This window comes from Micrasema longulum, unplaced genomic scaffold, assembly GCF_059751315.1.
Source record: "Micrasema longulum isolate JH-2025_06_02 unplaced genomic scaffold, ASM5975131v1 h1tg000813l, whole genome shotgun sequence".
In the NCBI taxonomy this organism is placed as follows: Eukaryota; Metazoa; Arthropoda; class Insecta; order Trichoptera; family Brachycentridae; genus Micrasema; species Micrasema longulum.
Genome location: NW_028278005.1, coordinates 165,335 through 182,049, shown reverse-complemented (window position 1 = coordinate 182,049; position 16,715 = coordinate 165,335). Strand labels below are relative to the sequence as shown.

At 31.1% G+C, this 16,715-nt stretch overlaps 1 protein-coding gene across 1 annotated transcript in view; it reads right to left on the bottom strand.

Annotated features, from left to right (window-relative positions):
- Positions 1 to 16,715, bottom strand: part of LOC148278885 (protein O-mannosyl-transferase Tmtc2-like) — a 378,152-nt gene that overhangs the window by 217,738 nt on the left and 143,699 nt on the right. The window contains exon 3 of the mRNA XM_088230743.1: positions 9,516 to 10,539. Within this exon, the coding sequence (XP_088086869.1) occupies positions 9,516 to 10,539 (1,024 nt within the window). The remainder of the gene's footprint in view (positions 1 to 9,515; positions 10,540 to 16,715) is intronic.

Sequence of the window (16,715 nt, the reverse complement as noted above, 5' to 3'; positions counted from 1 at the left end):
ACATATATGTACTACAATCATGAACATAAACTAGATAAAATTGGTTCTTTATTTTTATAATGAAAGAAGAAATCACGACGTCACAAGGAAATCGAACGAAAATCATATTGTTATCTTAACGTTTTTACAGTAAAGTCGATGCAATTACCATTTAACTAATAAATTAAAACCTACGTATATATATTAAAATGTAAAAATAAATATTTTCTTATTTGATCGGGAGATGGTCAGTCATGTTATCATCTTCTTTTCCTTTTCCACACCCAGTTGTGCATAGGGCACTATATTGACAAACCAAATTCTGCACATTTCTTTCATCTGTTATATGTTAACGGCAATGGTTGTATAATATATGGAAAGTTTGCATGATTTAATTTTTCGTTTGGAACGAATACCCCTGTACATAATTGTATTTGATATGAAAGCGTATAGTTAGACTGTAAATATCTAATTTGTTGACAAACATTCGTTGATCAAAGGCAAAATATCTGCTAGATTATGGGAGATTTTTTGTACCTCTGAAATAAGAAACACGGAAAGTACACAAAAAGAGGGAAATATAATATAATAGACATACATCATCTTCTTATCTCCTGGGATCTCATCAGAAGTCAAAGAAAAAATGTAAGATAGCAACGTGAACATCTAAATTAACTTTTTTGTTGTAGAGTTGTTGTACATATTTTTCTTTCTTTATTAAAGTCACATTTACTGTTAATCGTTATAGCAGTGGACCATTCGTTGTTGAAATGTACCAACTTCAATGATTAATTGTTAGTTTAATTTTTAATATTATCTTAGCTTCTGAGGGATATCAATATATTTAATCTAAATCGGAGTTTGAAACGTGAATAGTAAAATTATTACATGATTTGCTCATGATAATAGATGCATTTTGAATACATGTTTGAAAAAATAAATAGATTAAAAGATATTGAATAGTAACGTAAGACGAAGAGTGACAAAAATTTGGAATGTCTTTGTAATGTCATGTTTCAATAACGTAATCGCCAAAACATAAAAAATTGAGAAATCAGTAGTTGGTGCCAAGATAAACACGTGTGGCATCCCATTTTGACTGCTTTTCGTTACGAGAATTTTATTTCATTTATCATATTACCTATAAAAACATAAAAATATATTATAATAAAAAGTTGCTCTGACTGTCTTACTGGGAAAAGTAACCCTTTTTTAAGAAAATCAAAAATGTTTTTTTTTTGTGTAGTTAATAACACGAAGTGAAATATACAGGATGTTCATTAAACCCTGTCACATCTGAAACCACGATGATCATTATGAGCAAGAAGACATAGTGGCATATTAAAAAAAAAATTGGAACGAATAAAATTGAAAAAAAATCAAAAATCAAAAAAAGCAAATTTATTTATATTTGTATAATTTGTATAGCACCGTTTTTGTGAAAATCACCTCAAGGGTGCTGTACAATAAATAAATATCCCAGCACGTCTTGCAGCTACATAGCGCATGGACGGTTAGGATTCTTGTTTCTCGTCTCCAGTTATGATATATAGGAGCTAGGTTACACGTCTTGCAGCTACAGAGCGCATGGACATTAAAAAATCTAGCCCCTATTTACATTTTCATTTTTTTAATTTTACAATGGAGTTTAGAGTTTTAGTGATATTTAAAAAAAAAAAAAAAAAAAATTATAAAAATAGAAGTTAGATAACAACAAGTCTTGCAGCTAATGGTTGCATACTTCTGCAGGGGGAAAACGAGGGGGAGGAGAGAGTCTTATACACTGAAAACTGAGCTCCCCTGACTTCTCCCCTGCAGAAGTAAGCAATCATTTTTTTTTTTTAATTTTCTTTGTACAAAATATATTTTTTAATATGATTATATGTCTTCTTGTCCATACTGATTATCTTGGTTTCGGATGTGACAGGGTTTAAAGAACACCCTGTATGCGTACAAGACACCATGAAAAAAAAAAGTAAAAGCAGTATTTTTTATAAAAAAGGGTTAAATAACGAAAATAAAAAGATTTTTAAAAATCAATCAATTAAAAAATAGCAATTGAAAGGATAATATGTTATTTTGGTAATCTATTAGCTATCATCAACATCTCAGACTATCTGCGACCGATTATTTTACAAAGGAAAACAGTAAATAACCACTTTAACTAGAGGTTTTTAAAACATTTCTACCATACCATTTCATACCTTGAATGAAAATAGTAGTCAAAAAAATAATGGTGTAAGCTTATTTTCACATGTAAGGGAGCTTTGAGTATAGTATCCTTTGAGTAGTACACCCTCAAAAATATTTACAATGCGAGTCTTGGTTTTCAAAGGAAGTTTATAATAATTTAAAATAAGAGTATTCTATCACTTTCCACGTAATTGTCTGACTTCCGCCTTCCCGGGCATTCCGTCGCACTCGAGATCCAGATATCCTCTACGTAGCATGCAATTCTTATAAAGCAATAAACATAGCAAAATAATGAAGCCCTCGTCTGAATAGGTTACACGCCATTACTTTGCAAACGAGATCGTAAAAGAATCATACAATTTAGAAGAACGACAAATTTGCCCGTGCCGCGTCATTTTCAAAGGCGAAAATTGGCCGCTCTCATTATTTTTGCTTTTTCCCGCTTTTATATTTTGTCTTTTGAGGAGGAAAGTGGAATAATGAGGAGTTCTGTCGGGAAATATTATAAGGTCTGAAAAATTAAGACTATCTCTTTCTCCCCGGGAATGGATACGTACTTCTTAATGATGACGTCTGCCAAGTCTCGTTATCAGTTTTTACTTTGTTTGTGGCGAACCAATAACTTCCCGGTGATTGTTGATTCAACAAACACTTTTTTAGCACTTCAAAAGGTTTACTTTCTACTCTTTGGGGTTTTTATTCTTCCGTGATTTCGGAGGCGAAATTTCTCTTGGATACATTACACAAATGTTTATTTAATTTATTACAATTTAAACATCTTTCATGGAAATTATCGAAATGACAAGGCTTTCTACGACAGTGAATTTTACGAACCGTGTTTTAACGAGCAAAATTCTAATATTTGTTTTAAATATTTATGCTGCATATCTTTGTAAAAACAAAAATTGAGAAACAAAAGATGGATTATAGGTAATGGTTTTTTTTTAATAATCGAATTCAATCGCCTTATTTTTTAATTTTATTTTTTATTAATTTTTCACACCCATAAGGCTTTTACAAACATATAAGTAATATAAATCATGAGTATATAACAATTAAAAATTTAAAAAATATAATATAAAGCAATTAAAGATAGAACAGTGTTTAGAAGTAAAGTTGGTATAAAAATAAAAAGATGAGTGTAACGTAAATTTTAAAAAATACAATTTTAATAAATAAAATAAGGAACTGTGTTAAGAAGATAGTTGGTTATTTAAAAAAAATATATAAACAAAAAAATATGAGCTGTTGAGCTAGATATAAAAAAAATAGATAAGCAAATAAAATACAAACATATCAAAGAAATGCAGTTAAAAGGTTCAAAGCAGCTAGGTACTCGTACATAATGTTATAAAACACAATATAAACAGAATATTACGTTCTGTTTGATATGAAACATATACATTGATATTTAAAATTTACAAGACTCACGTTAAACACATCGTTGTTGTTAGCATATTGGTTCGCAAGTACATGCATCTAGATGAAATAAAAGAAGCAATAAAACTACAGTAACAAAATAATTTTGTATAAAAAAAATAATTACGAATCTTAATTAAGTTATCTTAACAAAGGTCTGATCCAGTGCGATTTTCAAGAAGAAAGGTGTATTTTGTTGGTATTAATTAACTAAATTTATTTTTAAATTAGGTTTAAATTATTTTGGCACAATCCAGAATGTTTGTAGAGTTTTCATTCCTCTAAATATTCCATTTGGCTGACATCCATTTAACGGGGGTGCTGGTTCTGTCTATGGATCGCGACTGTTCCGGAAAAACAGTTCCCGGGTACACAAAGCTTAATTGATTCTCGTGAGTGTAATCACCTAAGTAAGCTGGCGGATGTTCGTGTAGAGAGCATCCTTTCCTAATTATTTTCAAGATACTTAATCGATTTATCCAGGTAATTGGTAAAAATAATCAGTTATCAAATTATCGAATTGACCTAAATAGTTATTTTCATAAATTTATTTTTATTGATAAAACTTAGGCTAGTTAAATTTTATGTATGTCGACAGGAAGCAAGTAATAATAATTATTTACTTGATATTGAATATTCACATTTTTCTCGTATTTTTTGGACCTTTACTAGGCAAGACTGTGGTAAATAATCCCTTTGCGTGCGGTGATGTAACGTCGTGTTAACACTACCACAAGATTCAGACATTTGAAAACAATTAAAAACATGGAGACATACCGTCTAATATTTTTTTTCCATAATTTATACAAATAAACATACAATTGACCCCGTTATAGCAAAATAAATAATAAATCACAAATACGTCGCTCGTGATACGCGCGTGCGTCCCCCACCATTGTCATTAGCCGACTGAAGACTAAATCTGTTTTAGACGACACCAGCCGCAGAACAGTGTCTCTCTCTTCCTTGTTATGACTTCTATCCTCGTGCTCTCTCTTGTATAAGTATTTGTATAGATATGTTGCTGCATAAGGGGACATCCATTCTTCGCGTAGCAAGCATAAATATTGTTTGTATTAACATTTAGCATAGTTATACAAATTTTACTTTCCAAATCCGGTGTGAAAATGTCCATTTGAAGATTACAAAAAATACGAATTCATCATTTTAAAAAATAAAAGAAATATATAAAGTATTGTGTCCTATGTCGACTAGCGTGACATCACAGCCACACAAGAGTTATAAAACTTATATAATTACATTTAAAATAAATAACACAACGTTTGTCTTAACATTCGATTTAATGGTCGCACTTTGATATTACTTTTCCACAAACTTTAATCATTTATGTTTAAATATTTGTACATTGGCATGAAGATGATTATAGTATAAATTTGTTTAAAACATTATGCGTTAACATCATCAGCCTTGAACTCATCGCATCAGTTTTGAGTTCATTTTACATTTTTACTTCTCTACTGTAAAAAAAGTATTTTGGTTTAAAAAGTCCCACCACCTTTTCCCGTTTTTTTTTTAAAACACTCTTAAGTTATTCAATTCAATTTAATTGAATTTATTCATATACGTTTACATTACGAAATGAAATATCTAAATTTATACATATGGAAATAATTAAAATATTAAGGTAAAATTAGGTATATTGTCGGCCTCGTGGTGTAATGGTTAGCGCGTTTGCCTACCATGTGAGAGGTCTCGGGTTCGATTCCCGACATAGTTGATATGAAATATTTATTTGAAAGGGTGTTTTCACACCAGAATATTTCTTGGTCCCTAGACTGGTATCTGAAGCGTAAGACTGATCATCTTACCTTCATGTAACAAAAATGATCAAGATACGCCGCGATTGGTGTACCGATGCAGTGCCATATGCACCATAAGGTGCAGAAAAGGAATGATGATGACAATGATGAGGTATATATAAAAATAACACAAAAGTATACATATTATCCTCTGGATAAAAAAAGTAAGAGAATCTTGCAACGAAAAACCCCTCAGAGACTTGAAAAATGTCAATGTCCAAAGTAATATTGTTCAACATAGAGATAGTCCTTCCAACCGGCATAACCATTGGCAGGTTAGTTATCTATATTGGAATGTGAAACAGTCTATGCTGACGCTGTCTAAGGTAATTATCCGGAACACAAAAGCTAATGCTCCGCATAATTTCATAGTTGTCAATTATACCGCGCAACAATCGAAAGAAGTGCGTAGTTAAAAACACATTCCGTCTAGTCTTCAAACTGCTGTAACCAAGCATACCCTAGAGGAACTCAGTGGAATAAAGCCATGGATAATATCCGCACTTTCTAATGTAGAGAAACCGAAGAAATTTCTTCTAAACCCTCTCCACCATAAGATAGTACTTCAACTCACAAGATCCCTAAATCATCGAGTCTACTTTGCACCAGCGAGTTATAAAGAATTCTTAGTACTCGTGTACTACCAAAAGCCCTGGCAGTACGCAAGACGAATCGTAACGTCTTCAACGAAGTACTACAAACTGTTTAGATCTGATCATGAAATGTCAGGGAACTCACAAAAGTGATGCCTAGATCTTTAACCTTCCAAATCCACATTTATATTTGAAGTACTAAATTTGTGGTTATTATAATTTCAAAAGAACAATGTAACTTTATTTTATTTTCTTGAATATTTTACATGGAATTTTGAAAAAATCTTACGAAAATACTATAACACCCAAATTACTTTTTTGAAATTGAAGATAAAAGCATCTTACGCAACAATATCATAGCGAAAACAGACTGTGCGTACGAAATATAGGATCCGCACAAACAGGTGCCTAGTATCAACAACGAAATCAACACATAATATGATTATCAATTTATCTCCTTTCATGCTGTATCTTTACTTAACTTGTTAAGCATTAGCAATAAAGTTCCATGGATGGAACGCTGTGCGAACACGCAAAATATGTAACAAAATGGAAATTCGCCTGTAAAATGAAAACGTCAAATTTACTTGTTGAACTCGTAATCTCGTTCAGGTTTAAATATAGATTTATGTGTTACCAACGAGTGGCTTCGTGTTTTCTTTGTATTTGAAAACATATTTTCTAGAGAAGAAAGGGATTACGTTAAGGCATTTTCAAAAAAAATCACAGTGATTCAATTTACAATGTTAGGGAATATTTTTTTTTTAAATATTTAAAAAATAGAAACATTGTACATAGCGCTGACGCAAGTTGTTTGGGTGAGAAATGACATAATATTTATGTTTATGAGTGCATTATTTGTGTTGATGTGAAGTGATTTCTTCGATTTTGAAGTTTTGATTTTAAATATTGATTCATTGCAGTGCAAAGAGTCAAACAAGGAAAAGTGTAAGTATTCTCGACCAAGCCCGCATAGTTTGTAAGAACCGTTGATATAGTAAGTAACGTAATATTTTATTTACTCTTGAAACCATTATTTCATCAGCATCAAACCCTTTGCGCACCTGGTGGTGCAAAGGATACTGCATTGATACACCAAATGCAGAGCATCTTGACTTTTTCATGTAATGTTAAGGCTATCAGGCTTAGACATCAAGTACCAGTCCAGGGACAATATAACACTGCCGTGTTAATCTTTTTTTTACGTTGGTATTGCTAGAAATCGAACCTGGAGCTTCAAACTTGGTAAACTAATGTGTCAAGCACTATACTACGAGGCGAACTAATCCCCGTATGATTTTCGTATTTTAAGATTTTTACTTGAGATTCTGTTGTACACACAAAAATTTATTATTTCAAAAATCGTAATAAGCAATTAAAACTCATATTTCCAATTTTAGACTATTTTAACCTTAAAGTACATATTATTTTATTTTTTTTATTATATAAATAAAACACGAGTGATACTTTAATCCACTTATAAAATTTGTGGATTAAAGTATCACTCGTGTTTTTTTTATATAATAAATTACAATGAACTTCCATCAAGAATTTTCACTTACAAACTTAAATGTTTTAAAGTAGATACTCTAAGATTTCAACTTAAAAAACGCCATTCCTATAATAGGATTTCAAATTCTAATTAATTCCCGCAAATCAAAAGTTTTAATGATTTCTTTAGGTGGCATAGTCTTAAATGCATTTATAAGTTATTTCTGTGTCGTTTCCTGATGCAGACCTATGACAATTCAATAAAGTATAGTCTTAAATTATCTTTGAGTATAATTTAAAAAAATAACACTTTAATTTCTGAATTATTATTCAAAATCTTTTTTTTGACTGATTATTATTATTCAGGTATATATGATTATTTAAACTATTTTTAAAATATCGATACAAAACTGATAATTCATGGAATTCTTTTAATCTAACATTGAAAGTGCAAAAAGTGCAAGAGATGAGTTATTTTTGTCTCTTTTAATTCTCATAAACGTAGAATAAACTTTAAATAATTACCTACTTTAGATGTTGCATAGACCAAACTAACGTAATAAACATAAAGGGGTGTATTTTATATGTATCCTTATGAATAATTCACAGAACCTACCAATTTGGGTACCCCACCGGATTTCCGAGAGTCGTGTTAGGTAATTTGAAACATTCCTTATCAAATGTGATAAACATTGTTAGTGTCAATCAATTCGTAGATTCTTTTCTTAGAAACGTTTTTTATGTTGTTTTTTGTGGTGTTTGTGTTTTTTTCTTATTCTGCTTCTTGCGGTTAAAGCATTTATCTACCATGTAAAAAATATTTATGTAAAAGCAGTTCTTTTTTTCTGAAGTTCGGTTATAATAAAAAAACATATCATGAAAACCTAACTACTACTACCCACTAAATATTTACCTAAGATTAACTTACTAAAACATAAATTTAAAACATTTTAGAGAAGGATATCTGAAAGTCTCGGCATTAAAAGGGCTCAAGACCTGTCATTAGCAGGTTTAAGAAGCCACGATTAAGCCCTGTAAATGCCAGACTTTCACATTTCTTTCTTTAACATGTTCTCCAATTATGTTGTAATAAGTTTATCTTAATACATTTATGTAGAGTAGAATACAGTCACACTCTACAAAAATTTTGACAAACTCAAAATATTGTTGATATATTTTTAACGTTTAACGTTTCCCGTTATGCAAAAAAATATTTTTGCTTACAATTATGGCGGATGGAAATAGTGATTTTGTTTAAAATACAGTGTTTTAAAGAAAGTGCCTTAAAAAAAGGTTTTTTTTTTCGTTTGTTTCATTGGATAGTATTGTTATTCAATGATTTTTATGTTTTGTAGGTATTAAATGCAAAATTCATTATTTTTGTTCTAAAATAAAATAACGCATTACGCATTGACTTCAATCGCAAAGTTAAATACATACATTATATTATTTCAGTTTTTAAAGTTTTATCAATATTATCAAAATTTAATGAATCAAGGATAAAACAGAGTGTTAGTTAAAAGGTTCTAATTGCCCTTTGTCATGAATGTATGCAAGTGCAATGTATAAAATGCAAACATTTTTATTGAAACGTTATGTTATAGTTTATCAAGAAAGACTTTAAACTAATATATTGAGTAATTGAAGACATAAAATGTGTTTTTTTTTGTTTCATGTTCATTATACGATGCACATGAAACAAAAAAAAACATCTCGTTTTTATAAAAACATGAAACATGAATATAATTCGAATGATGAAATTTTTTCAAGGGTTCTAAATAATATAATGTAATCAATAGGTAAAAAAATGTGTTTAATTTATTCATTAAATAAGTAAATTTCAATTGTTAACGTGTATTGTAATTTGTAATTTATTTTATTTTGAAGGAATTTAGAAAATCATTTGTTCGTTTCCAAAATTTAGTTTCATAAAACATATATTTTTTACGTGCTGCATTAGTTTATTATTAATGTTTGTTTAATGACAGAAATTAAAAAATATATAAATGTAAAAACTCACCTTTAGGAGGATTGACTTTCACAGCACTCCTGTAGAGACTTTCTTCATCCCTCCAGTCGCGATTGCGCACTAACGTACGCGCACTCAGAGCAAGTAGAAGTGCTCCCAGAGCCGCGATACGAGCTCTACCACCTAACCTAGCCCCCACTTTAGCACCACCGATACCCATGAGTAAACAAAACCCCACACTCGGCAAATATAACACTCTCTCAGCCACCACAAACCCCACGTAAAAAAATAAATTAGTTGCCGGCAAAAAAGGCAAGGTAAGGAAGGAAGCAGCGAGAAGCAAAGCGGAATGAGAGCTCTTTCGAATATAAGCTCTCGGCTTCTCTAGCTGAGGTCTAACAGTAGCTACAGACACTAGTGGAGCACACGTACAAGATGAATGAGAGGTCATAGCGTTGTTGTTATTGACAGCTCTGCAAGAGCTCGAGTGATGATCAGTCAACATGTGTCTGCAACAAGGACATTGGCAAACAGCTTTACTACTGATCCTTCCATTGCTAACTAATACCCTACCACTTTTAATTACACTGGCGTATCCACATAAACTATTGAATTGATAAATTAATCCATTCCGGTTCACTTTCAAACATCTGCTTCCGTTAAATCCATTTTTCTGGTATCCATATGTGTGTATTTTATTATTGTCTTTTCTTATATGTGTAAGCTGTTTGTTTTTGTTCTCTCCCTGGCGATAGACAGCCGAGCTACTTTTGTATAGCATCTTTGAAATGAAATAGTAAAAAGTTACAGATAAAAAATTCCTCGGGTCCATTACGGACGTTATTCTCGGCACTGCGTCCATTGACCAGTCAAAGCTCAGAGTTGAAGGACACACTAATAGGAAGAAGTTGAAGACTGGAAGATAGTAGAAAGTGAGGAAACGGGTCACAATGGAAGGTTCCTTAGCTGTTGGATTGTCAGCCCTGGCGAACTTAGGGCTGGCGCTTAGAGGAACGCGGGCTGCCAGGAGAGCGATGAGTGCGGCGAAAAGCATTCCCAAACTCATGATCCGCCTCTGTAACAAATATAAACAACAACAAATCAATACGCAAGCTTCTGACTCTTGTTTTTTTATTCGAATTTAACAACGTCTTCAAAATCAAATATCTGAATAAATTGTTTTGACATGATAGAACCTCGGGTTCCATTAAAAGTTACAAAGATTCAAGATCTTCGGAATAAGTAATCATTTGAAGGCGTTGAGTTTATATTTTACAATATTCAATGCGGTCTTTTTATGTTTATTTTTTCGCTTGAGAAGCGAGGATGGAGTTATTATATGTAATCAGATGCTAAAAAGCAAAATAACGAGCTTCCCCGAAGCATTTTCCTCAGCGCGTTACAAAGCATTTCATAAATAATTCAGTTCGAAAAGGTATGTATCGGTTTCTAGTTATAGTCAAAATAATGTATTTTTCTCTTTAAATTAAAGGAAAAATGTATGGTGTAATTGTATTTATCTTTTCTTTTTCAAATTTAACAACCTTTAAGACATAAATAAGAAGCATTAAATGGATGTTGAAATTGAAAACATAAATCAGCATAAAAGCAACATTTTTGTTTTTTATTACATATCACAAGTCAATAAATGTTGGACAAAAATATTATACAAATAAGTTGGTCGTTAAAAACAAATAGTATTTTGAAAAAAAAATATTTTACAGAAACATTAATTCGGATGAATCACTTTAAAAAAATCTGCATTAAATTTTATCAACGTGATTGGAGATTCTGTACATTAACGTTCTACTAATTGGGTTTCGTTATAAATTCAACCCTCAATATGTAGATACCCGTCTCATCAGACACGTGGTAAATTTCCTAATCATCACCTAACCTCTTCAGGCTTTCATTTATAATTACTTTAAAAAATCAGTCATTCTGCTTTAGGCTTAAAATATTTCGTTGGTGGTAATGTTTTTTATTTCTTATGCTTATTTTCGTATTTAAAAAACAAAACAAAAGAATTTTTGTGCACGTGGTTACACAATGTAAAAAAAGATTTTTTTTTAAGAGACATTTAATTAATTTTACAAATAATGCGTTTTGTAATTTCATAAATAATTTTACACTTATGACTTTTGCAGTTTCTCTTCACAGTAGGTACGTTTCAGTTTTAAAATACTTTTTTTTAATTTTGAGTGCAGAATTAAATAGGGCCATAAAAATGATTTCATAATTTACAATATTGATTGTTTTGATAATTTAATGTTTGGGTGATAGAGCAACGGAGCGGCATTCTGGATAAATTTTGAAAAAAATATAAACGGATATCATTTTAAAATACGAAAAATCTAAAAGATATGATGACTGAAAGTCACATGTCATGTATGCATTGAAATTTTTTTGTAAGTACATAAACATTTATAAAATAAATAAATTGAAATAAATAATCGAGTTCCATTCTGTTTAATTATTTATTTAAATATTCACACAAGTTGTGAAATCTTTTGACTCATAAATTTGTTGTTATATATATTATAAACAATTGTTCATTAATTAAGTAGTAGAGTTATTGAACCTGCTCTAGACATATATTGATAAAGAAAAAAACTCAATTACGAGTCATTTGTATAGTCCTTATGATAAATAAAAATAAATATATGGAAAACAAGGACCTATTTTTCTGTACACATCGACAGTTTTGCTGCTATCTGCTATCTTTGATTAACTTCTTCTATATTAACAGTCTGCATCACGTTATGGGCTAAACAAACACCGTAAAGTAATGCGGAGTAAAATTGTCAAATTAATCAATAAAACCCACATAAACATTTTTTACATTGTGATTTTTGTATTTCAATTTGTTCAGAACGTTATTGATTGCCAAAATCATTCATTTCATTGAATGTTAATTTCACAAATCGAATCAAACCATCAAATTAACCTGCATTTAACGAAGAGTCTTTGTTGACCGGCTACATTTTGGAATACAGCATACCATTAATAAAGCAAAATTAGTGAAACTGTGACAAATACCTGAGCCTAATGGGTTTAGTAGGCAGGCTTGGTGAAATGTCCCCTACGCATCATCAATGAGCTTTCAACATCAAGTGCTGTAGAGGAAATAGTACTAATTGCTGCAAGTTACTAATGACGGCTGATTTCAAATGATGTGTCAAAGAGCACAGTGATTGACATCGCCTGACAAAAAGGAATCCAATGTTAAGCGGGTTAACTCAACCTTCGCGACATAACGAACAAGCGTCATGATTTGTATAAACGTCGAATGTTAATCATTAATAACGGATGATTTGCATTTAAAACACTTTTACCACGTGCAATTAAAAAGTATCAGCCAATTTGTTAGCTTTTGGGGGTAGAAATGGGATAATCTCAGGGGCGTCCCATAATAAAGTGACCGATACTAGCCAAATTTTCGTATTTCTGAGAATGTGCAGAATGGTTAGTAAATTAAATTTAACATATTGTCAAGGAATTTTAGCGTATCTGGGTAAAAACTGAACTTTTATTTTGTGCCGTCTTTTCCCTTTTTAACCCTTGTTATTGATATTTTTAAACATAATACCTCCTTACCAAAAACATTTTCACTGCGACATGATTAAATTAATCCAGTTTGTAATTAATTATATTATAATTTAATTTTAAAAATAGGTTTATCTTGAAAAGGGTTAATGAAATAATGAAAAAAATAATAATCTAATGGAGTCGATAATAATGGACAGAGGATGGAGAAAATTGACAGCTTTAAAAATTTGAAAGTTCACATAACTGAGAATGAAAGGATGCACAAAAAGCTCGCAACCCGCTTAGAAATATATAGAGCAACTTTTAACGTGTTGAAGATGCATGTTGTCTGAAATTCTAGATTATGCTAGATCAAACAAATGGCTGATTATACAACTGTATAATGCCAGTACTCTTATTTGGGTGCGAATCTTGGCACCTCACCAAAGCTCATATCACCAAACTTCTGAGTTTTGAGAGCAAGTGCTTGAAGAGAATATTAGGCATAAGGTGATTTGATTTTATTACTAACATTGAAGTCCGAGAACGGACGCAGCAGTCTCTTATAACGAGCGTCTTGAGAGTGTGGTGGTGGACCTGCCTTGGGCACGTGCTACACATGTCTTAAGATATCCCTTACTCAAGTTGCTTGTTCTTTAAACCTGCGAGCTTACTTCGTTCTGGTGAACAGCCAACGATCACGATCTTTCGACTTGATTTTGTGGGACTGAGGGGCACTGAATTGACGTGAGAGGAGGTGAAAGTGCTTGCTGGCAATAGGGTCTCCTATTAACGTCTATATTTTTTCAATCCTTTGAATATTTAATCAGATGAATATCTTTACTACAATAAAGGTTTCAGCTCACTAACTTCACTTAAATCAACTGATGGAAGAATTAAAGAAATATATATGTTTAAACATAGGCATAATGATAAATGTTACACAGTGTGTAAAGTGGCTACTTAAACCAGTCAATGATAGGTCCTAAGACTTGTTAATGCCTAGACTTCCATACTTCTTTTTCTAAAAAAATAATCTCGATGCTTGTTGTTAATTATTAACTAAATATTGTTGCCAGTAAGATGATCATTCTTTCATTATGTAAGAAAAAATAAATAAATAACCAAATAAACTATTTTTCTTTTGGTCAACTCCTGTCTAGTTTTAAGCGTATCCATTTCACATAACCATCACTACAAGACAAAAATACTTGATTGATTAGTTCCATAAGCAGCATACTGATAAAATAAAAAATGATATAATTCACTATTTAAGAAGCTTGTACGTATAGCTTTGAAGCCGGTTAGTTTAAAAAAAAATGGTTAAAAACAAAGTTGTTATAATAATTAACCACAAAATAAGTGCTTTACATTTAAAAATTATCTAAATATTAATATTTTAATATATGGATACTGTGATTATTAAAATGTTTAATGTAAAAATTGACGAAGACTTCTGTTTATTAAAACTAGCAATGTTTTTCGTCTTATACTAATTTATAGGGATTGTTGGCCTCGTGGTGTTATGTTCAGTGCATTTCCCTTCCAAAAAAGAGGTCTAAGGTTCGATTCCCGACATAATTGATATGAAATATTTTTTTTAAATGATGTTTTCTTTTCAGCATATTTCATATTCTCTGCACTGGTACCTGAAGCGTAAGGCTTACTATCTTATCTTTATAAAAAAAAAAAAATTATCAAGATACGCGGCAATTGGAGTACCAATCCAGAATCCAGGGCCCTATGCACTGTTAGGTGCAGAAGGGGAATGATGATGAAAAGGGATTTATTTTTGCAATTCCATGTTTGCTGTTAAGTTTTTTCTTTATTATAGTTCTTAATTAAAATTTGTATTGATTTTTGTGAGTGCCACACCCAAGCATGGTTGCTCTTTGGGTAGAATATTCAAAAGCACAAGGGCTATAACGGTCTCTCCATTTCATTTTTTCTCTAAGTCTTTGGTCGTCACAGAGCGCACTGTGCTCATTAAAATAAATATTTCATACAGTCCACAGTCTATTTACACAATTTTTTTATTTAGTAGATATCGACAGCCACAATTTTATTGAATGGACTGCAGCACCAGCACACATTTTTCCATTTGCTATAAACGCAAAATATGAATTTCATTTTGAATACTTATTTTAAGGGTGGTTAAACTCATAAATAATCCAATTTAACAATTTAATTTACCCATGTTAATAAATAGGGCACAAATCACATTTTTGGTAAATTTGTCATTTTTTATGTAAGATTACTTAAATAATACATATATTTTTGTCCTCATTCAATATCTAACAAAAAGCTGTAACAAATAACAAAAAACTTGAAGAAAACTGTTTCAGAAATTTTAGTTCCATGTTAAAAGAAGGCCTGTCCATTGACATGTTTTCTTTTAACGTGGAATTAAAATAAAACATTTTATTTACTGGCAATACTTTATGAGTGTCCTGGGAATACGACAGCTGTCAGTTTAGTAGTTGTACCTTAAAAATCCAACGTGACACGCTGCAGGATATTTAAATCATTTCAACATGGATAAAGAGGAGAATTCAACGAGAAAGCGGAAACGAAATTCTGCTAACCTAGATCGTCGAATCTGATCACGATGATGACGAGATAGTAAAAAATAAATGAGAACTATAAATCATTCTTATTTATTAATTAATTTATTTATATAACCGCCCAATAGGCATTTTTATGGACACATTTATTTAAAGAAAATTATTGTTCAAAATCAGAAAGACTCAATGGTTTATAGTAGAATTTGTGGGAGTGGAAGCGAGAGAGGGGTGTCTAAAATTGAATTTGATTCAGTGATCGTTTGAAAGAAGACAACTTGTTAACAAAAAAATCAAGACTGGTATGTTTGTTGGCAGACCTAAGGATTCTGGGCATAGGGGAATGAAAACCATGGATATCGGTATGAAAGAGTAAGTATTGTCTGAGGTTTCTAGTTGGGATATTTAATTTTATTGAGCTCAGTAGTTCAGGCGCATCAAAGAGTGAGTTGAGAATTTGAAATAGGACTATAACTTCAGATTTATTTCGATGGTCTTGAAAAAAAGATATATTCAAGGTAGTTTCTAACTCATTATACGTATATAAGTCTCTGAATAAGCCCAACCAACAGCCTATCTTTCTTAAAAATCGATGTTGAACGGATTCAATATTCTTAATGTGAACATAATAATATGGAGACCAGATAACAGAAGAATACTCTAGGTGCGGGTGAACTAGGAAACAGAAGATAATATTTGTTATTATTTTAACATTAAATTCCTTTAAATTTATTGATTTTTAATTTAGATATTTTTTTTATTTTAAAGGATATTTAACTGTAAAAAGTAGTGTGTTGTTACACCAAATTAAAGTACTTTTTTACTAAAAAATTAAAAAAACATGAACAATGTTTTTGACATGTCCAAATGCTTGCAGACTGGCTGAATTTTCTCCCTAGGGAGTCATTCATAAATAAATTTGTTGCAACAGAGAGGGAAAACATTTTTGAGAAGGTAATATGGAAATCTAGTCATTTACACGGCTTATGACCTGTCATTGGCTGGTTTGAGTAACCACTTTACACACTGTGTAACATTCATCACTTTGCCTATGTTTGAACATCTACGTTTCCCCAACTCATCCATCTGTTGACTTTTGTGAAGTAATAGAGCTGAAAGCCTAGACTTCCATATTCCTTTCTCAAAAAGGTTTTTTTTTTGT